The sequence below is a fragment of the Rhinolophus ferrumequinum genome, chromosome 14, assembly GCF_004115265.2.
Source record: "Rhinolophus ferrumequinum isolate MPI-CBG mRhiFer1 chromosome 14, mRhiFer1_v1.p, whole genome shotgun sequence".
In the NCBI taxonomy this organism is placed as follows: Eukaryota; Metazoa; Chordata; class Mammalia; order Chiroptera; family Rhinolophidae; genus Rhinolophus; species Rhinolophus ferrumequinum.
The window spans coordinates 18661931-18685748 of record NC_046297.1 but is presented as its reverse complement, the minus strand read 5'-3'; the positions used below and the strand labels follow the sequence as shown (position 1 = coordinate 18685748).

The 23818-nt window shown below is 39.2% G+C and overlaps 1 protein-coding gene across 1 annotated transcript in view; it reads right to left on the bottom strand.

Moving 5' to 3' along the window:
• Positions 1 to 23818, bottom strand: part of CA8 (carbonic anhydrase 8) — a 93212-nt gene that overhangs the window by 45051 nt on the left and 24343 nt on the right. Inside the window, exon 4 of the mRNA XM_033126672.1 lies at positions 345 to 440. Coding sequence (XP_032982563.1) covers positions 345 to 440 — 96 coding nt within the window. The remainder of the gene's footprint in view (positions 1 to 344; positions 441 to 23818) is intronic.

Sequence of the window (23818 nt, the reverse complement as noted above, 5' to 3'; positions counted from 1 at the left end):
TGGTTGCCAGAGGGGATGAGTGAAATAGTGAAAAGAATGAAGAGGTACAATCTTCCAGTTAAAAAATAAGTAAATCACAGGGATTTAATGTACAGCACAGGGAACATAGTCAATAACATTGTAAAAACTTTGTATGGTGACAGATGGATACTAAATTTATCATGGTGATCATTTTATAAGTATACAAACATCAAATGACTATGTTATGAAGCTGAAATATAATGTATATGTCAACTATATTTCAATAAAAAATAAAATATATTGGTTTCAAAACTATATATATTCTGCAAAATAAATTAGAAATAAGCATCTGAACAATACAACAGTCATAGGAGACCATTTACCTGAACAAACAAAGCAATGATGGCAATTCCATGTGGCTTCCCCACGGCCTCATCAATACTGCCAAACAGGGTGGCATTCCAGTGGATCAGATGGAGCTGGGTGGGCAAAAATAGACAGGGCACCTCGTGACTTAACGTACGTCTAGTTAGAAAACCAAAGATATATCAACTTTCCTGAATTGTATTTACAGGGCATCATATGCAACAAGAGTATCAGAAATAGACACAAGCAGACTACTGCTTTAATACAGGGTCTCTGTAGGAATTCTTCCTTCTTATTTCTGAACACAAGCAATGTTTAGCGGATTGCTGCCTCTCGAGTTCTGCTTTAGTCCTAATCAGGACCACATCTAAGGGGACTGGCAGATTTCACAAGGATTTAGTTGCCTTTTTGTAAATGGCACACCCTCTGGATCTCAATGGAACCAAACTCTGGGTCTGGGTACAAACACTAGAACTCATTCAAAGGATTAGTATCTGTAGTATTTCCATCAAGAATAAGACAAAACCAGTCTCAAAGTCTGGTAAATTATTTCAACCCTCTAAGTATATCCAGAGATAGGACCCTATGAAAAATGCTGAATCTTTTTAAAGCCATGGTAAAATAATGAATGCTGATATAGAGCTCTAAAAGGAGGCCATTTCCTGCATTGGAGATAAGATTTTATCTGTGAAGGAATGACAAACAATGCTCCAGAAGACTCCCTCACTCCTAGCTTCATAAAGCTTTGTAGCTTTCAAGTTTATCTAGAATATGCACTTGTTCCTACAGGGCTGACAAAACATTGCAAGAAGCCAAATTCAATTCCCTGGTTAAAATTAAACGGACACTGAGGTTCTCAGTATAACAGTAGCTAGGAACTCTCTGCCTCGCATATTCTCTTCATCCCTATGGTTTTTAATCAAGTTATAATTACTTACCACCTTAAAATACTGCCTAATTTAAAAATCAGCCCTAATCCAAAGAGACATAGCTAAAATTCAATCACCATGTCATTTTGGTACCCATATCATATTAAAATATTATGGAAAATAGTCATGAGGATTCCCACAAACTTGATTTTTCTACTGCTAAAATTTGTCCAAGAATCTGAGATTATAAAGCTGAACACTAGGGGGAGGTAATGAAGCCTTCGGCCCTACTGTAACAGAACAGGTAGCCTAGGAAAAGACTATACTATACCCAAGGCCAGGCTAGTTCAGGCTAGGAAAAACCCACATGGACCATGACTGCCCAATAAATCTAACTGTCAAGGCACTGCCTTGAAAACAATGTTTTATAACCTTCCCGTTATTAAAGTAAGACAGAGCAATTTTAATCTTTCCTTTTCTGGCTACAACAATAGCATAGGAGTCCCAGTGGTACAGGTAAATGTATAGTGACACAGATAAGAACTGATTGCCTTAATTAGATCAAGAAAAAGGGCCAAGATTGAAATGTATTTTTATTAGACAAATTACATAGTTCAAATCAACATTTTTCTTACTTCTCATAGCAACATTATGGGGTACTTTTTCTGATTAAAAAACAAATAAGCCAAAAAGGCATGGGTTTTTTTTGTTTTGTTTTGTTTTGCCATCCCTTCAGCAACATCATTCACACCAACTCTTCAAAAACTGCTTTACATTTTCTTTGTGTTTAAAAAATTGAGGGTACCCATCCCTTAAGTGTATCCTGCATATGGTGATTTCATTTCAAAGTGTACAGTACAGAAGAGTAACTTTACAGTGGAGAAACCTGACAAACACTACCTGAGCCAGGTGATCAAGGGCAACCTCAACAGTTGACAGGATGCACCCCTGATATGATGTGAAGAAAATGACACTTTACCTCTGTGATCTTCCTCCCAATAACCCCACTCTAATCACAAGACACAAGCCATCAGACAGATCTCAGTAGAGGAAAGTCTACAAAATTCCTGACCAGTATCCCTCAAAACTGTCAAGATCATCAAAGAAGTCTGAGAAAATGTCACAGCCAAGAGGAGCCCAGGGAGCCATGAGAAGTAAATGTAATGTGGTATCATAGGGAGATCTTGGAACAGAAAAAGGACATTAGTGTAAAACTAAAGAAACCGATTTTAAAAGGGGCTTAATTATGTATAGATTTTGGTCCTAATTATAATAAAGGTAACATGCTAATGTAAGATGTTAGTAATAGGGAAACAGGGTATAGGTTACATGGAAACTTTCTGTACTATCTACACAATTTTCACATAAATCTACAACTGCTTTAAAAATACAGTCTATTAGAAAAAGAAAAGAAAAATTAAGGGAAATGCTGGCACTTCAGCCAACCCATGCTAAAAAGTACAAAGGAAGGTTGCCATGACCCTTGTGTGAGTAGCACAACAACACAAAATGAAAACAGCAAGACAACCTCTACCACCTGTTGTTCAGTCTATCGTCCAGGCCTGAAATAATCTTGTGAGACTTGGCATTTCAGTGGCAGATGGGATTCTGCCCTCACAGCTAACAAGGGACCCACGCTTGGAAAACAAAGCTGTCCTGGTGCTTACTGAGAAACTCTCTGCTCTTGGAGGCTCTCTCCCATTTTAAGACCAAATAAAATTAGAGATCCCCTTTCCAAACCACGAGAGGATGGCTAATTCAAGTACCAAGCAAATTTCCAACACATTCTAGAAATCCTTTGTAAGCTAGTATGTAGCTTTAGCTCACTCTGTGCTCCGGAGCACTTCCTCACTCCACCTGTATTAGTCTCCCACGGCGACTGTAACAAAGTACTACAGATTGCATGGTGCGAACAAGGTATTTGTTTTCTCACGGTTCGAGGCTATAGTCCAAAATCAAGGGGTCAGCAGGGTTGGTTCCTCCTGCGGCCTCTCTCCTTGGCTTGTAGATGGCCGCCTTCTCCTGTGTCCTCACATTGTCTTTCATCTGTGCATGTCTGTGTCCACATTTCCTCTTCTCATAAGGACACCAGTAAAACTTGATTAGGGGCATACCCCAATGACCTCATTTTAGCCTAATTACCTCTGTAAAGATCCTGTCTCCAAACATGGTCCCGTTCTGATGTACTAGGAGTTAAGACTTCAACATACAAAAGGTGCAAGGGACCCAATTCAGCCTCTATGACCATGTATCTCACCCTTTCCCCACCATAATGGAATTTTTCAGATCTCAAAAGCTTGAATTAATCATATCAACTTCTGTTCTCCCGCCGCACCTTCTTTACTTATATCATCTTGTATTTTGCCTTATATTAGTGTTGCTCTGGTCCATAAAGCAAGGCCATAGAGACAGGAAAATTATCAGTGCATCTGAAGAACTAAGAGTACCTTTATGGGTAGCAAGAGGGTACGTAAGTCTGGCAGCGATGGGGAAGATGAGGCTGGAAAGTTAGAGGAGTTCAGATTGCACAGAGCTTTAAATTTTATCATAATTGTGTTTTGGGAAATGCTAAAGAAATATATTACTGCAGTGAATATTATTATTACTTATGCTGCTTCGAATCTAACAAACTCCCCCATACCAATGTCTTTCCTTCAGAGGTCCTTTCGGCAATATGGGAATGGATTAGAGATGTTAGACACGTGAGTCTGGAAGATAAGCTCGGAGGCTACCACAAAAGTTCCAGCTGAGAAATTATGATAGTGGTATAGGAGGGTTAATTTTATAAGCAGCCTATGGTGCCAGTTGTTTGGTCAAACACCAGTCTAGATGTCCTGTGGTATTTTTTAGATATGATAACATTTACAACAGTAGACTTTGCGTAAAGCAGATTACCCTCCAAAATGTGGGTGGGCCTCATCCATTTAGTTGAAAGCCTTACAAGCAAAGACTGACAAAAAGAAGAAGCAATTCTACCTCCAGATTATAACATAAAAATTCCACCTGAGTTTTCAGCCTTTGGCCTGCCCTGCAGATTTGGGACTTGCCAGATCCTACAGTCACATGAGCCAGTTCCTTAAAATAAGTCTCAATGCATCTCAGACAGATAAATAGATATAGATATATGTTTAAATATATATGTTTCTCTGGACGAACCTGACTATTACAGGTTGTGCAAACAAACAAAAAGTATGAAGATGAAGAGAGGTTTAAATCTGAACAAGAGCAGTAGCAATAGGAATAAAGATAAAGGGCTCTAACAATTAAAGTGACAATATTTGAAATGTATTCTCCTAAGACTAAACACAGTTCTTTTGAGGAAGAGAAATGGGAGCCATAACAATCCACTGATGATAAGAAAGAACATATTAGAACTTCTATTCACATTTATTTTTATCCAATGTCTTTTTTATTTCAACTTTCCTAGGCTTCACAAAATAGATTTAATAGATAAGTAGGTAGGTAGATAGATAGATAGATAGGTACATAGATACATAGATAGATAGATGATAGATAGATGATAGATATTAGTTGATGAATGCAATTTATTAATAAATATGCACGTATTAAGGACACCGTGTTTCCCCAAAAATAAGACCTAGTCGGACGATCAGCTGTAATGTATCTTTTGGAGCAAAAATTAACATAAGACCCAGTCTTATTTTACTATAATATAAGACCCGGTATAATATAATATAATACAATATAATACCAGGTCTTATATTGATTTTTGCTCCAAAAGATGCATTAGAGCTGATTGTCCAGCTAGGTCTTATTTTCAGGGAAACACGGTATGTGCTCGAAAATTTCTTTAGAAACATGGGTTTGAATGGAAAGGCATATGATACTAAGAATATGGTTTAGAAAATGAAGAAGTGGTCCACTGAGTCCAAGGGGGGCTTAGCAGAGGTCCAAGCAGACAGTTATTATCAGTCCAGGAGATCCTAGAAGACGAACTTCCAAGCCTGGGCTCTGGGGTGCGTCTGGTCTACAGCAGAGCACAGAATGGAGAGGCAGGAACACGGTGCACTTTTACAACTCTATTGATGAATTCTTAGAGGCAACATGCTCTCAGAAAAGACCTCTGAGCTAGGATCACAAGTCGTAGAGTCCTGTTTCAGGGCCACAACTCTTTAGCTCTGTGAAATTCACACGACACTAACTTCTTTGAGCCATCAGTCTCTCTAACTTAAGGAGCGCTGTAATCTTAAAAGCTTGGCTTCTTCTCACCTATCTCTGTCCTCCCATAGTACTCTCTTTGTTTCTACATTCTTACCACATTTTGTTGTCATTAGCATTAGTTATATGTAGCCAGCAAAGGCATAGAAATAGGGTGATGAATTTTGAGAATGGAGACCAGCCTACCACTTATAGTGAAGACCAAGTACAGAAATGCCCCCTACCGTGTGTCTAAGCAGTAGAAGGGTTAAATCGTATTATTACTACATCTGCTGCCTAGACTCAACTCTGCTCAGTCACTTCAGTCTTTCAGGGACTAAAGATGACCACAGATGGGACTCAGCCTCACCAAGGCCTTCTGGAACCTAGACCTTCTTCGCCTTGTAAACACGCAGTACAAAGGGTGGCAGAGGGGCTGCCTGTTTTTGTTTGAACCCAAATACCTACGATAGCTACCAACAACCGCAGTTCAAAAAACAGGGACAAGATTTCTTCCTCAACTGAAACAATGAGCATTTCTACACTCTCCCTTCACTGATTCTCCCCCAAAAGGCAAAAGGTTTTGGCTTCCTCCCAAATCAGGTATGTCAGAGTAGAGGAAAGTGGTTTTCTGTAACAATTAAAGCTGAGTCTTCCCTCACTTCTTACTGTTCTTCCCCCACCCAACCACCGAGGCCTCCATGTATGCGGACGGTGTCGCCTCGTGTGTGTTAACAATGTATGTATTACGAAGAAATAAAAGAGCAAAGGTACATCATTACCCTATCAGCATCATGACCATCATTCCTATTAAAAAATCTGACAACTGTAAACATCCTTGTATAGTTTGGGAGAAAATCCTTGACTGAGCTTTTGCCCAGGGCTCACAAATTCAAATTGCCTGCAAATGGGTTATGCTGCTCTGCTATTAGTACCTGTGAAACGTTAATCTTAATGTACTTAACTCACAGCAATAGATAAATTTGTCCAAAGTTATGAAACTGTGACAGGCTGTAGCCTTATAATCATTTATTTGTCACTGAGAAAAATAAGTTTGAAGATTTCATGGCAACCTAACAGAAAGCTATCTTCAAGATGAATGAGGTTTATTATTAACATAAATAACATGGCAGCATTAAAGTACAAAAGAATGAATCATGAGGAATGGAAAAAGTAGTAAAAACTGAAAAGGCAATTATGACCCACAAATATCTTTCCCCAGCCCTGTGCACTCGCTCACACAAGTTCTGTGAAGTCTCCCATCTTCTTTTTTTTTCCCCCTTCTTCCGCCTCTCCCACCCACTCCGGTTCAAGCCATGGTTTCTTAGTCTAGTTGTGTATGGAGGGAGGTAGTTCGTCGCCAGTTGTGGGGGAGGCAGCTGGTCGCCAGTCATAGGTGGGCTGCTCACAGCGGCTCCCACGGCAGCACAGCAGCCCATGGCAGCCCAGCTCCAGGGAGAGCCATTGTTCCCAATCTTAGCTGTAGAGGGCGCAGCTCACTGGCCCATGTGGGAATCAAACCCGCGACCTCAGTGTTAGGAGCACACGGCACTCCAACAACCTGAACCACCAAGCCAGCATCTCATTTTCTAATGCTTAATGGACATTTCCTTTCAGATGGCTTGATGTCACCTCAAGCTGAATATTTCCCGAACTCACATCAATTCCCTTAGAAAGAAAGAAGAAAAAAAGAGAGAGAGAGAGAGAGAGAGAGAGAGAGAGAGAGAGAGAGAGAGAAAGAAAGAAAGAAAGAAAGAAAGAAAGAAAGAAAGAAAGAAAGAAAGAAAGAAGAAAGAAAGAAGAAAGAAAGAAAGAAAGAAAGGAAGGAAGAAAGAAAAGGTGCTCTCCCACCATCTCCTGATGGAGTCCCCAACCTCCCAGGCTCGAGACCTTGGACCTCCAGGCCTTTATCTACAACTCACCAGGGCCTTTCCTGGCCCCTAATTGTTTCCTGGCCCCTAATCTTTCTTTAATGCAGCTTTCACCACATGTTCTCTGATCAAAAATGTCTAACTTCCTTTATTTCCTACCCTATCAGACTTAAATTTCTCTAACTCCATGCTAACTATCCCTAAAATACTCAAATCAAGTGTGTCTCCTCACCCCTCACCACACCACCACCCCCATTCTGTTTACGCTCCACTCACTTGGAATGCTTTCCCTACCTTGTCCTGCCCCTTATCCAAATTCTGCCTGTCCTCCTAGGCCTTGACAGGCATCTGACACACAGACAGATAGATTGGAGATGGAGCTGACGGAGAGGAGGCAGATACATCTGGAACAAATAGATATGAAGGAAAAGGGATAACTGGGGTTTCCACCGTAAATCACTTACCAAAAGTAAGAGGAGTTCAGTTTTAGATGAGTTCAAGGTACATCAAAACAGTCAAACTGGTCTCCCGTAAGTAAGCGATGCTGAACTAAAACTGCCTTAAGAAAGGGCTAAACTCACAGATTGCAGATATCCCTAGGTACCTACAGACAGCCTTACAATGTCAGTTCACCAAGGGATCAAGTCACGAAAGAGCCTGACTGAAGGGCAAGGACTGGGCTTTGGGAAACGGTGAGATGAGGAAAAGGGGAATGAATATCAAAAATGCAAGAGAAAACCGAGAAAATTCCGAAGTCCTGTTAGGACCAAAGGGAAAAGACTTTCCAGAAGAAAGTACGGTCAACAGCGTCAAGGCCTACAAAAAAACAAAAGAAAATGAGGACAGAAAGAGATTTTGGATCTTTTTTTTTTTTTTTTTTTTTTACGATTATCCAGAAGGCAGTTGGAACATAACAAAAGCAGCAGAGGCAGAACCTAAAGGCATTAGGATAAAATGAGCAGGCAAAGTGGGCAGTGAAGAGCAGAAAAGACACTGAAAGTTAGGTGAAGGGAGTGCTAAGCAATTTTTTTTTAATGAGGAGAATCAGTATGCTTAAATTTAAGCAAAATTCACCTTTCACTTTTAGTATTTTTTAATCTTTTAACGGGAAAACGTGAAACCTAAAAGAATCACAGAGTACTATAAATTTTGATGTCAGAGGAACTCGGTGCACCTATGAACGCAGATGTAATTGACCCTGAAAACTATTTTTCTGCCAAACTATAGTCATCAAGAACTTTCTTCTGAGCTAGGCCACTATATTACATAGATTCAGAGGAAAACGAGTCATCAAGAGCCGATCTCGGCTTCTGTGTCCTGACATGGCTTAATTCATTGCTTTCCTCAGTCCCAAAAAAAGTCAATTATGGAGAGTTGTAAAAAATCCAGCTAGAGTTTGAGTTTTAGAAGCCAAGTATCTCACCTCACCCATGCTTTATCACTTCCAAAATATCCATTCTCAGAGCACTCACAAAGAACTGAAAAATTAGAAAAAGGAAAAAAATTTAATATCTCAACTATGCCTATGATACTGGGAGTTGAAAGAAAGAAGAGATTAAGCATTGAAATTTTTTAAAAAGAACAAGAAACTAGAAGTGAAATGTTTGAGTAACAAAATGGGAGCATTAAATAACTGAAAAACAGCAGAGGAAGCACCCTCTGTCCAGATCCACTCTTAATTATATGAAGCAGCCATTCATCTGCAGATAAACTGAGATTTAGTGTATATTATTTTCAGGTGCTGCCGCATTTTAAGATGTTATTGTCAATACATTATGCAGCTATTACTCAGAGAAGGACATTCAAGGTGTAGACAGATATAATAGTGACAAAGTGCTGTAAAGCACAGGATGGAAAATAAATTACTTGAAATTCTATCTCTAACTGTCACCTACTTGTTATATTTGCCTAAACTTAATTATGTATCTTCCTATACACTTAAAAGAGAAATAGGAGGAAGTGTTGGAGCATTTCAGAGCAACTTCATCCATTAATATATTAATATCAAAAGGTATTTATAGTGCTCTTAGAATTCTCAATTTAAAAGGTACTAGTTCTATTTTATGTTTAATATAAGATCAGAAACAATTAAAAATGATTCTTTCACATTGGATTCTTGGTTTTCCAAGAAATATCCTCTCTCTTCTTTTCTAAAAAAAATTAGAAATCTGAATTGTGGGTTACGTCTGCAACTAAATTGCTGTAACAATTTAACTCTGTATTTCATTTGTTATTCTATAAAATAAAGAAAGTAAAGAGATTGTTAAAGGGTCTTGGTGTTATAGAACATAAGTCATGTATAGATTGCATCTGTTCATTTTGTATGGTGAATCAGTGAACAATGCCTGTATTCTCTACCTCGGACCCCCAAATGAGAACTACAATTGACAAGAGTTGTGAAATAATGTCGGCATCCATCAAAACTTTTATTGAGTCCCAATAATATCTAGGGTTGTGGTGTTAACTGCTTTCAACATTGGAAATACAAAGGCCTCACGTGTTTTTTAATAAAAGAATCCAGGGTGTGAATCAATAAGAATATAAAATTGGTAGTTCAAAAGATGAAGAAGATGAGTGGAAAGGTTTAGTGTGCAACATAAATGACAGAAGATGCTTGGGGTATTTGTATTTATTTAACGAGCTCTAACGCTACATTCCCCGCCCCAGGCACTGCTCTTTGCAAACATTTCCTCACTCAGTCCTATCATCTTTACCACTGCAGATGCCATGACAGTCAGCAACACCCAGTGTTAACAAGAAGACGGAAGCACAGAAGGTGCAGTAGCCTGCCCCAGGTGGCACAGCTCACAGGTGACACAGCCAGGACGTGCACCAGGCAGTGTGGCTCCACCACCCCTACGCCAGCTCTCTCCTCCACAGAGGGACAGTAGAAGACTGATCAGGGTACAGTCCACAGTGTGAATGTTCCCACAAAGCGTGGAGGAATGATAAGCATCGTTTTCTGTAGAGACAAGTAAAACCAGGGGAAAGAAATGGAGTGTGAAACCCAAGAAATAAACAGCTCATAATCTAGTCAGGCTGAGCCTAGCGCCAACAACACGCACACCTGGTGTGACTAAACGCTGTTACTACCTTCTCCTGGGAAAACTCCCTGAGCTCTCGGAGTCTCAGCATCAACGAGAGATGACACTATCTAACATGTAAGGCATTACAACGGCAAGAGGTGTTATCCAAAAGCGTCTGGTGAATATCACGGAAGTGCTGACTAGAGCCAGTTAGAGTGGGGGAAAGCAGGAAATGCCAACGGAAGGGTAGACAGGGTCGTATTTAAAGACCACAGTCTTGGAGGAACTGGTGCAGCCATGGTCTCAGATGGTGAGGGCCGCGCCAGGCGGGACCCGGACCCCGGGGCTGGACCAACTAGGCCCGGCCAGGCCCGGCCAAATGGAGTATATGTTTTGGGCTGGATGTAACCTGTTTGGTCTTTAGAGGAGTAACAAATGTATTCATTCATTCATTCGTTCAGTAAATATTTTGGATCAAAATAAATAAATAAATACAGACCACAGTCTTAAGTGAAGTAAGTGAGACAGAGAAAGACAAATACCAAATGATTTCACTTTTATGTGGAATCTAAAGAACAAAACAAATGAACAAACAAAATGAAACAGAAACAAATTCATAGATACAGAGAACAAACTGATGTTTGCCAGACGGGAGAGGATGGTGAAATGGGCAGAAAAGGGGAAGGGGATTAAGAAATGCAAACTTCCAGTTGTAAATTAAATCACAGGATGAAATGTACAGCATAGGGAATGGAGTCAATAACACTGTAAAAACTATGTATGATGACAGATGATTATTAGACTGACTGTGGTGATCACTTCATAAGGTATATAAATGTTGACTCACTACTGTTGTACACCTGAGACTCATATAATATTGTATGTCAACTATAACTTTTTTAAAAAATAAATGAAAAAAATGCAGAGCATGGTCTTTAAAACTACAATGCTTATCCACCTTCAGTTAGGCTACGAGCGCATTATGCTTCCTGAACTTGCCTGTTTATTTTCTTAAGGTTTAAAGGTAACTAACAATGCATTCCATTATAGAAAGCAGCATCACTACCATCAGAGTCACAAATGCAAACACCTCCAGGAACTAGGCTGATAAATGAGAGAGAGCATGGAATGAAGCAGGGAGGAGCAGAACTGTGAAAACCCGAAATCAGAGCCCTTGCCCAAAAGTGTTTAAATTCCAAAATTTAAAAGAGCACACAACCAGCTGGATTCATCCCTAAATCCAACCCACAGGCCACGAGTTTGCAACCTCTCACGCACATCGTTAATATTCTAACACCAAGATCTCCTGCCTGGAAGAGAAAATAAAAGCATCCGAAAGGAGCTGTCTGCTTCCTGCCCGGACATCCCACCGTCCTTTCCTCCTTCCTCCCGACTTGCTGATTGAGCTGTCGATCTTCCTGTGTAGGAGTCACATCTGCCTCTGCTCTGCTCCATTCTTCCCCTACCCCCTCAAGGGTCTCTGGTCCATCAGTTCTTCACTCTCCTGAGTCTTTGACCTGATGTCTCCTTATTAGCTCGTTTTCTCATCATCATTTAAATCTGCAGATTTCTCTCACTCAAAAAAAAACAAACACTTCCTAGGCCTCACATATTAGTTTCTCTTGGCAGCAGACTTTTTCAAAAACTTATCGACACTCCCCATCACCACTTCGTCTCTGCCCTTTTCCTCCACAATCCATTGAATTCGGCTCTCATCCCCATCACCTGAGTGACACTGCTCTCCACAAGTCCACCAGGAACCTTCTGCTAAATCTGTCTTTGGCTTTCTTGACTGCTCTACACATCTGAGACCCCTGCCTGCTCTTCTCAAACCGCCCCTTTCCCATGGGTTTCATCACACTCTCCAGGTTTCCTCTTCCTCAATAGCCATTTCATCTCAGGCTCCGTTACTGGTTTCTTTGCTCTGATACTCCCCAAATGGTGGTTCTGTGGGAGCTCTCCATCCTCTCACCTCTTCTCTTCTCAATCAGTATACGAAGCCTAACAACTAAGTTTGTGAACTAATCCAGGAAAAGTGCTACACACCTCATTGCTGAATATCACTATGGTCACCTTTGAAGCACTCCCTTTGGGAAGCTATGCACCGACGCCAGTGCCTAGTCCACCCTTCAAAGCAACTTTGGAACTCTTTTTCTGGAATGGCCATCAGAGCCCTTGGTGTCCTGAATGTCATCAAAATGCTTCCTTTCAATATTTCCTTTATCTGCAGTTAAAGAAAGAAGTCATAGGGGGCCAGATCAGGTAAGTAGGGAGGGTGTTCCAATACAGTTATTTGTTTACTGGCTAAAAACTCCCTCACAGACAGTGCCGTGTGAGCTGGTACATTGTTGTGATGCAAGAGCCATGAATTGTTGGCGAAAAGTTCAGGTCGTCTAACTTTTTCACTCAGCCTTTTCAGCACTTCCAAATAGTAAACTTGGTTAACTGTTTGTCCAGTTGGTACAAATTCATAATGAATAATCCCTCTGATATCAGAAAAGATTAGCAACATTGTTGCAACAAGTTCGTGAATTTAATTGTCAGACTTCATATTCTTGTTGGGTGATCTTATCCAGTCCCATGTCTTCACTTGCCATCTAGACGCCTACGATTCCAAAATCTACATCTTTCTGCCCTGAGTCTAGATCCCTTTACTAAACTGAAATATTTTAAAGTTAGTATTTCGTAATTCAGTCCCTCCACCACCCCTCAGACCTATACGCCTCTCTCTTTGCTCCTACCTGTTACTGGACCCAAGCCAGAAATCTCTTCCATCACCCTTACAAACTACCAAGAGCTATGTCCTGCCATTTCTACCTCCTTAAAATCTCCCAAATCCACCCGCTTGGCTTATTCCCATAAGTAATTCCTTAGCTTAGATATCCGTTAACTCACTGCTAGAATTACAACCCAGGTCTCTTAACTAGTCTCGGTGCCTCCAAAGTTGACTTTTCAAATTCATTTTCCACCTGGAAGTTATAGAGAGCAACTCCGGTTTTGTCACCCTCCTTGAAAAGGTCATCTGGGGCTTCTTACCGTCCATAGGGTTTAGTCCAAACTCCTTAATAGGCAAAGCACTAAAAAAATATGTCTTTCTATCATCTTTGAAAATGTGACAATTTTGGTTTATTATGCATTAACTGTTTCAGGTAACTCCATGGTAACAATTACAGTCATAAGCTCTTTTTAGTAATAAGAATGAATATAAAGCAATGTTAATTGGATTTAAAATTCAGCACCATTTCATTTCTCTGTGAAATACACCACTGTCAATTTTCACACTCCCGATTTTATATATCTAGTACATTGCCTAATAACCTAATTTTCAGGAACAATATTTTTAAAAATTAAATTACAATATTCAAAATGTTACCATTTATAGTAAAATGCATTTATCTGAAAATGTTAAAGAAAAACCGTTTTAATCCTCTCTGCTAACACAGCACACTCATAGGTTTTCACTTTTTGAATTGCAATTATCTATAGCAAAAATCAGAACTACTTTATTAGAAATATGAGAAAGCACATACTGTAGAGGGAAGAGAATGGTAGTTGGTCGAATCTCAGCACTACCAATGTCACTTTGGGCAACTTATTTAACACCTCTTGACCTGATTACGCAGCTGAAAAATAGATATAACATCTACCACACAGGGATATTTTAATGATTAAATACGATTATGGCATGTGTCTGGCACATAGATGGTCTGCATAAGCATTAACTCTGCCCCCACAATTCCCTGAGCATTGCTATAAAATGGATGTTGCATTAACTCCTTGGCCATGAGCTAATGCAAGGGACATGAAACTTTCCAACAATTTAAACATCCTGGATCTACAAAACATTGGGAACTTTGACAGGCTAAACAAATAAATGTATACAAAGAAACATATATAACAGAATTTCACCATCTACATTCCCCATGGAAGGGAGGAATTTCCTCTGACTACCACTAGGTGACTACAGAGGAAGGTTTTCTTAATCTTACAGATAAAAGGCTTACAGTAAAAATCTACACCTATGTTTTCCCACAAAAGTACTTCCTTATTTATGTAAGTTTTGTAATTTACTTTAAAATCATAATGAACTAATCCAAGTCACTGTTGCTCAAGAGAATTGTACAAAGAACCATTCTTTAGCAAAGTCACCACAAACCACATCACTTCTAGTGCTAACCAAAGGGGATCCTGCTCCCCTGAGGTTTGTGGAAGACTTTCCTGCCAACACAGGAGCAATGCTATAGAGAAACAAATACAAATCATTCTAAAGGACATCCTAGAAAACTGGATGTTCACCTACTACTAACCTAAAACACCGAGTCCAATTTTCTTTTCAATGCTGTGACAAGGTAAAATATCACTCTCATTCACTGAGGTGGAACTTGTACCAAAACAGCTCCCATAAAAAAAAAGGTCAACTAGGAACAGGAAAGGCATCGATGGGTGTGAACCAGAAACGGCACACAACAATTCAGATAGGAAACCTAACCTACATTTGTATGGCAATGCACTTCAATTTTGTACGACTCACACTGACATGGGGAAAAACATTTCTAAAATGAGATGATAACATTTTGTACATAATCCAAACGTGTAATCCTCAATGATGAAAGCGCTTGAAATGTTCAGAGGGCAGTTATGGGAACATCAATTAGGAAATGAGGACCTCACTTACGCCTGATCTTGCCTACCACCTGGCCTGCCTCTCCAGGACTGGCTGGAGTCTCTGCTTTACAACAGTCTCCTTCCCCTGGCCTGCGTAGTCACGGCTGTCAAACTAGTACACTTACTGCATTACGCAATGCCTTTATCATTTTAGTTACCCAAACCGTTCTCCAAAACCCTATGTAAATTCAAATAATAGAAACAAAATGATTGTTTTCTAAAAGTGTTTATTATAGATAGCACAGTCTGTATACAAGTAAAGTATATCAATCAACAAAACTGTATTTTTAAGTGTATACTGAGATGGGCCCCTTAGAAAAGTAAAAGCCTTCCTTGCTCTAAAGTAACATAACTCAGAAGATAATTTTGCTCCCTAAAATTGTTATAGACATATACAGTTATTATCTTTGCATTTGTATAACACAGTATTAGACGTTTTTAATTAATTTGCTGTTAAGTGTCAAACAGGAATGAAAGATTAATAAAAATAGTTTGTGGGAAAATGGTAACCACTTTATACGTGGGCACTTCACAGCACATTTCCCATAAGGCATTGTGATGGAGTGAAAAGTGAGGACTGATGACACTTTACAAATGTGGACATTCCATTTAAAATTGCAGGCCCAATGCTAATATGGTATAAAAATGTAAATTAAAACGAGAAAACATAATCACTATAAAAAGTATTTATTGAGCACTTACCGTGTTTAACTACTCTGAAACTAAAAGGGCTGGTAAATGTTCAAAATGATTGCAGAAGAGATATCTTGTAGAGCAAAAAAGTCACTTTTCCAGATAGGCATCTGATTCGTTCAGCAGACACAGCTGACTTCCACTCATCATCCACTCCCCTCCCCTTTTCCTCCATGAGAACAGAACCTCAATTGCATTTATAAATCAGGAGACCAAGTGTTTCTAGGAAGGCGAGGCCCCTCCTCAGCCTCACAGGGTGAACCTTGATTAAGCTAAGACAATTACACCCCTGTCACTGATCTCGAAATAGCTGTGTCAGGAATCTGCACGGACAGGAATTGTAGCCAATGATACATGAGGGGGATTCTGCTGGAAGGTAGAGGTTAGGAAGACTTCTGGCAAATGTTTCCTAGTTCTTTAAAAAAAGAAAAAAAAAATCGCAAACTAGTAACAGCATGGATTAGTGCAACCACTTTGATTAACTACTTGGCAGTATCCACTAGAACTGAACTATGCCTATCCTATAACCCAGGCCATCCATCTATGTTCACCAAAAGGCTAGAATAGTCACAGAAACTCTGTTCTAACAGACCAGATCTGAATGCAATCCAAATGTCTATTGACAGTAGAAAAAAATATACTGTGGAAAATTCACATAATGAAATACTATACATGAAAATGAGCAAATGAAAAGTACACATCACAATGTAGACGAATCTCTAAACATAATGCTGAATAAAAAAGAGCTGGACACAAAATAACGCAAATTGTATGATTCAATGCAATATGAAATCCCAAGACAGGCAAAACGTATCTATGATGTTAGAAGTCAAGATCATGGCTAACCTTGGAGGAGCCATGAATGAAGGACGCTTTTGGGATACTGGTTATGTTCTGTTTATTAATCTGAATGCTCACTTTATAGATATATTCACTTTGTGAAAAGGCAATGAACTGTACACTTGTGACTTGAGCACTTTTCTTTATGTATGTTATTTAGCTATAAAAATTTTACTTTAAAAAACAGAGATGGTAGCATAAGGACAACCAACAAGAGAAAAAAGAACTGATAAATTAGACTTCATCCAAACCAAAAACTTGTGGATGTCATGCAATACCATGAAGAAAGTAAGAAGACAATCCACAGAATGAAATAAAATATTTACAAATCATATGTTTGATAAAGCACCTGTATCTAGAATAAAGAGCTCGTACAACTCAATATAAGACAAATGATCCAGTATTTTAAATGAGCAGAGGATTTGAATAGAAGGATATATGAATGGCCAATAAGCACAAGAAAAGACGCTCAGTATGATTACTCTCTAGAGAAATGCAAATCAAAACCACAATGAGAGACCAATTCACTAGAATGGCTATAATCAAAAAGACAGATAATAACAAGTGTTGACCAGAAGGTGGAAAAACTGGAACTCTCATATACTGCTGGTAAGATTGTAAAATGGTGCAGCCACTTAGGAAAGCAAATTACAGAAACAGCACACAATTCAGATAGGAAACCTAACCTACATTTGTATGGCAATGTAGCATTTAGCAATTTAGCATTCCTAAATGTAGCATTTAGCAATTTAGCATTCCTAAAATGCTAAACAAAGGTTTACCATATGACTCAGCATCTCCACACCTAGGTTTTCGCCTAAGAGAAGTGAAAACATATGTACACACAAAACTTGTACTATACAAATTATTAATAATTGCCAAAAAGTGGAAATAAACCAAATATCCATCAACTGATGAAGGGATAAATAAGATGTGGTATATCCATGCAATGGAATACTCTCCAGCAATAAAAAGTAATGAAGTACTAATATAGGTAAAACCAATATAGGTAAAACTTTACGCTGAATTAAAGAAGGCGGTCAGCCTTCTTTACAAATTACAAATTACAAAGAATGGATTCTTTGTATGATTCCATTCATACAAAATGTCTAGAATAGGAAAATCCATAGAGACAAAAAACAGATTAGTGGTTGCCTAGGGCTGGGGGGGATGAGGCATGCAGTGTGACTTTCTTTTTAAGGTAATGAAAGTGTTTTAAAATTAGAACATGGTGATGGTTACAAAATGCTATAAATATGCTAAAGTCATTGACTTGTACACTTTAAATGGGTAAATTTTATGGTATGTAAATTATATCTCAATAAAGCCATTTTTAATGCAAGATAATAAAGTTTCTCCTCTTACAACCTTTAACCATTAATTTGTGAGGATTTGATGCTTACAGGTGACCCAGTCATCTTGCAACCTTGAATGAAAAAAGAAAAAGCCAAAATGCTGAACCGGCTTAACAGAAAAAACTGGCCTTTGGAAATATGGCTGAGAAGCTGAATTAATCAACCCTGGAACAACCCTTTAGGACTTCTTGTGGGAGGAGAACTTTCTTATTATTTCTTAGTTGTGTTTTCCACTACTTGCCTGAAACCAAGGCACCCCTATAAAAAGAGATATGGGATGCTAAGCAAAAGTACTCCATTAGTTAGTTACATCAAATCTTTTAGATGCGTACATAGCATAAATACTTTAATAAATACAAGAAAATTTTTATTATGATCCAAATTTGGGCTTCCAATAGACAAAATGTAATATTTCTTGAAAATAAAGCTTTAAGAGTAGACAAAAGTGGATTGAGCTTCTTGCTGTGATATAGGTCTTTTCACAGAAATAGGCTATAAGGCATTTTCTATATCATCATTTTATAATACCCTGAAAAGTAAAGACATGAAGAACATAAACTAGTTATCAACGAGTATAAAATGTATCAGCTAACACAATTTTAGGAGCATAAATCTATTCCTAAATCTTTTATACTCACATTAATATTTCTTAATAATAAACAGTCGATTGTATTACTGGTTTATTATTGAGTGAGTAGCTTAGTAAATTTCAAGAATGGATTAATTATTGATGTGGATAAGGACAACATATGCTACTATTAGAGCTACAATCATAGTGTGTAAACTAAGGACATAAAGTAGCCATTACCCAGGCTCAGGAATATAATTTCCCCTTGGTAAAGTACCACACACATTTAGGGCTTACGCAGGAACATTGAATATTCCTGTGACAACGATAAGCAGTGGCGATAGGATATCAAATTGAAATTGCACCTGTTATCCCATGACAGTGGTTGAAGAAAAGTTACTGTGTGTTCTTATATTAACTCATTTACCTAGAGCCAGATTTAAATGGATACATAAGCAATAGCTGCTGCAGTAAATCCTGGTGTGGGATCTCTCTTCTGAGTTACGGATCTGCATATCCATTCCCTTCGTGGGCATTTCCACTGGATGAATGGCAACTGTCAAATCCAAAATATATCCAAGTATACACCAGAACTTTCCACCAAAACAATTCCCTTTGTGGCATTCCTTAAGAGCGCCACCATTCTTCCAGTTGCCAAGGCTTAAGTCTTAGAGGAATCAGACTCCTCTTTTCCCCTGATCTCCAAACAAACTATCCAAGTCCTCAGTAAGCTCTAAATGTTCTGTATCCACACCATTTCTTACACTCCCTTCTTTTCCTTGTCAATGCCATCATCCCAGCTGACAGGATCTGAACATCATGCCTGGTTTTTTAAGTGATTTTTCAAAGGGCATCAACTCTTCTGATCCATGAAATAGATTATATTTTACTAGAAAGAAAGTTTTAAAAGGGTAGTGATTTTTGCATATTTTGTCATTTGTGTGTTCGCAGTACCTAAACTTGCCTGGAACATACTCGTATATAGTAGGTGCTCAATAAATATTTGGAGACTGAATGAAATATTTGTAACTGTGAAGTACAGAACAGTGATCCCACTGCTCTTAGTAAAATACCACATAAACATTATACATCTGACAAGGAAGATCTTTTCAATGAAAACCCGACATTCAAGAGCTTCCACTCTGTCCCCAACTTGCATTCTAAGCTTATCTCCAGCTACTTAACATCTCTGGAGACAAAAATGACAAAATGGAAGCTGTCCTACTTTGGAGACATCATGAGAAGGTAGTATTCTTTAGAAAAGACAACGATGCTGGGGAAAATAGGAGGTAGCGACAAAAGAGGAAGACCAAATATGAGATGGATTGACTCCATAAAAGAAGCCGCAGGCAGGAGTCTACAGGGGCTGAGCAGGGCTGTGAGGACAGGACACTGTGGACGTCACTCATTCAGAGGGTCGCCAGAAGTCAGAGCCTACTCCATGACACATCACAGACACACAATTTCAAGGTCACCTAAATTGTAGCTAAAAGAGATTACTATGAAATAGCTATGTTTATATGTTCTATATATGCAATATACGAGGTCTGACAATTAAGTTCGTGAACTCATCCTAGAAAAAGTGCTACATAACTCATTGCTGAATATCACTACAGTCACCTTCAAAGTACTCCCCTTGGGAAGCTCGGCACTGATGCCAGTGCCTAGTCCACCCTTCAAAGCAATTTTGGAACTCTTTTTCTGGAATGGCCATCAGAGCTGTCGTCGTATTACCCTTGATGTCCTGAATGTCATCAAAATGTCTTCCTTTCAATATTTCCTTTATTTTCAGGTAAAGAAAGAAGTCATTGGGGCCAGATCAGGTGAGTAGGGAGGGTGTTCCAATACAGTTATCTGTTTACTGGCTAAAAACCCTCACAGACAGTGCCACGTGAGCTGGTGCATTGTCATGATGCACGAGCCATGAATTGTTGGCAAAAAATTCAGGTCGTCTAACTTTTTCACGCAGCCTTTCCAGCACTTCCAAATAGTAAACTTGGTTAACTGTTTGTCCAGTTGGTACAAATTCATAATGAATAATCTGTCTGATATCAAAAAAGGTTAGCAACATCGTTGCAACAAGTTCACAAACTTAATTGTGTGACCTTGTATATGTATAAATAACTATATACTTATATATTATTAAATTACTATGAAAAGCTATGGAGAAAAACAAATTAGAGAAAGGGAACATGGGCTGCATGTTAAGGTTAGCCTAACTGACTATGTGACATTTGAATAGAGACCCACAGGTGCTAAAGGGGCAAGCCATGTGGCTACCTGGAAGAGAACACTCCAGGTAGAGGACAGAGCAAGGGCAGAGTCCCCGAGGTGGGAGCAGGATATTTCTGTCCTATTTACATCCTCAGCACCTGGCACTATGCCTAGTACTTTCCATCTACTCTTTCACCCACCTATTTTTATTTACTTAAAGCCCACTATATGCCAGGAAGTTAAATTCTATTAGAAGTCAAACCAAACTTCCAAAGGTGAAAATTCCTAGAATTTATCTTTCAGTTTAATTATGTACAAATCTCAACCAATGTCAGATTCAAATTCAGCATAACTATGGTTGACCTTGACATCTTCCCTACAATTCCCTCTCTCTCCTGACATCTCCATGTCATTTAACAACACACAGTGCTCCCAAGCCTTCTGCTCAAAATCTCATTCATTTTATTTTTAATTTTTATTGTTTTTTATTTTTTTTATTTTTATTTTATTTTTATTTTTTATTGGGGAACAGTGTGTTTCTCCAGGGCCCATCAATTCCAAGTCACTGTCCTTCAGTCTAGCTGTGGATGGTGCAGCTCAGCTCCAAGTCCAGTCGCTGTTTTCAATCTTAGTTGCAGGGGGCACAGCCCACCATCCCACGTAGGAATTGAACCAGCAACCTTGTTGTTCAGAGCTCGCGCTCTAACCAACTGAGCCATCAGGCCACCCTTCCGGCAACTCAGCAGCAGCTTGTTGTCTTCAATCTAGTTGTGGACGGCACAGCTCACTGGCCCTTGTGGGAATCGAACTGGCAACCCTGTTGTTCAGAGCTCGCACTCTAACCAACCAAGCCATCTGGCCGCCCCAATTTTTGCTAAGCATAAAACACTATGTACATGCTTACTGAATATTATTCCAAAAAATATTATAATAGTTGGTCAGTCTAATTTTATACCCATTATCTTCCCCAAGCCCACCCCTCACCCCCCCAAAAAAATGTGTTGGCGAAAGAAAGGCAGTCACCTGCCATTCTCTCAAATCTTTGTCCCCACAGGATTCAATATTTATTCAATTAAGAGATGTGATATACATATTTCTGACATTAAACTCTTGCAACCAAGGATAATTCTTCCTATAAAGAGGGCTCAAAATTAACTAGCATCAAGAAGCAAAAAAATCTACTTCTCCAGAGGCATTTAGCTCGCCTAGATCAATAATGCCAATAGACAAGTTCTAATAATCTTTAAAAAAATCTGTTATTTGCACAAATGTGGTTTTCACACCAAATTCAAAATAAAGCTCTATTAAAATTTAGATACATGCAAATGTAACTATCCATGTAATTTGATGAATCTTCATTTGTTGTTTTCACAGTCGAGACCTTTTTTATCTACCACTTCCTCTAAGTTTTAAAATACAGAAACTTATAGGAGTCATCAGGCACATTGACAGGATTTGGGCATCTAGGTTGAAAAGTAACATGGGCCCTGGGAAAGGTGTCAGAGGAAGAGAGAGGCTCCAGGAACAGCATCTGATAACAGCAAGCTTTGGAAATTCCAAGGAGCACAGATATCAAGAAAAAGGCCGGGCCAGTTGGTGGCTCAGGTGGTAGGAGCATTGTGCTCCTAACGTCGAGTTCACAGGTTCAATTCCCACGTGGGCCAGAGAGCTGCGCCCTCTACAGCTAAAATTGTGAACAACGGCTCTCCCTGGAACTGGGCTGCCGTGAGCAGCCGGAGGTTGGCGTGAGCTGCCACCGGCTGCCGTGAGCAGCCAGCATGAGTGGGCAGGCGACCAACTGCCTCAGCCAGGGAGAGGAGCGCAAGGCTCATAATACCAGCATGGGCCAGGGAACTGGGTCCTACACAACTAGGCTGAGAAACAACGGCTTGAACCAGAGTGGGGGGTGGGGGAAGAAGAGGGGAGGAAAGAAAAGAAAAAGGCCCTCAAAAAAGGAGAGGTTCTGCTGGGTTAGACTAAAAAGAGGGGATAAAAATTTAACGCTGAAAAATTCCCCATAAGTAAACAAATCAACTCCAATTAACAATAAATAAAAGCTAAAATCTAGTAATCTTCCATTTAATTCACTCTTCGGTTGTGTGGGAAAAGATCAGATCGAATTACACCTCAAATTACATAAGGCTAAGTACAGCTTCACACATTTTTATCTCCACATCCTACATCCTACAGCTAAGGGCATCTTTACAACTTTTTAGGGAACTGTGACACCAACTTCTGGTGCTCTTTACCTCATTTGAGAGTGTTCTGGGATTAAAAGCAGTATTAGATAGTATTGACAGTAACAGGGGAAAGTGACTTTTGTTAAAATAGTATCATTTATTAACTCAACTTAATCAGCTTCTCCCCACCACGGTACCTCATCTTCTGACTCCCGTTTTTCCCTATTAATTGTCTCATCACTATTCCAAGTACGCAAGTTCCATTTCTCAGCATCATACTGTACTTTCCTGATCACTCATCAAGCCCTATCTCTCTGCCCTCCATTGCATCTCTCGCACCCACCGCTTCTTTTTCTATCCATGTCATTTTTATCCAGCAAACTTTTAATCGAAGTCCCAGCCCCAATATTCATTCCTTTCCAGTTTTCTTTGCTATCGGCAGAAATTCCAGGATGTGTGTCCCCTTTTATATTTCATCCTCTAAAGCTATTTTGACAGGTAATAGCCATTTTTTAATATGTCTGTCACCCTGTTGGGAATGTAAACTTCTTCTAGACCTTGATTATTTCCCATTTATTGTCCTACATCAGCACCAACCACAGCAGCAAATGCATAGTAGTTACTTCCTAAGTGTGTTTTGGATTGTTTTTTATGTTGTAGTTTAACCCTTCTTCAATTGCTATCTTTTCACATGTTTCTATCTTAATTCCACCTCTTCCAACCAGACTAAGCAATCATTAAAAACAAATGTTGTGTTTTTACGTTTTATATTTCTCTTAGGATTTGGCTTTAAATACAGACACTTAAATGTCAACTGAACCACTTCCCCATCTGGCCTTCCCGAAAGACTCAAAATTCAATAATATCTCTTTTCTCTTGCTCGTGGGGCAAACAGAGAAACTGCTACACAGCAGCCCTACTGGAGCTCAGCTGAGGAAAAAGGAACCCAGTTACTAATGGTACAGACTTTATTCCACTATGACCCAAGCCACTGACAAACATGGTCAAGCTCTTTCATATAGTCAAGCTCTAGACTGGTTAGAAACTGGCAA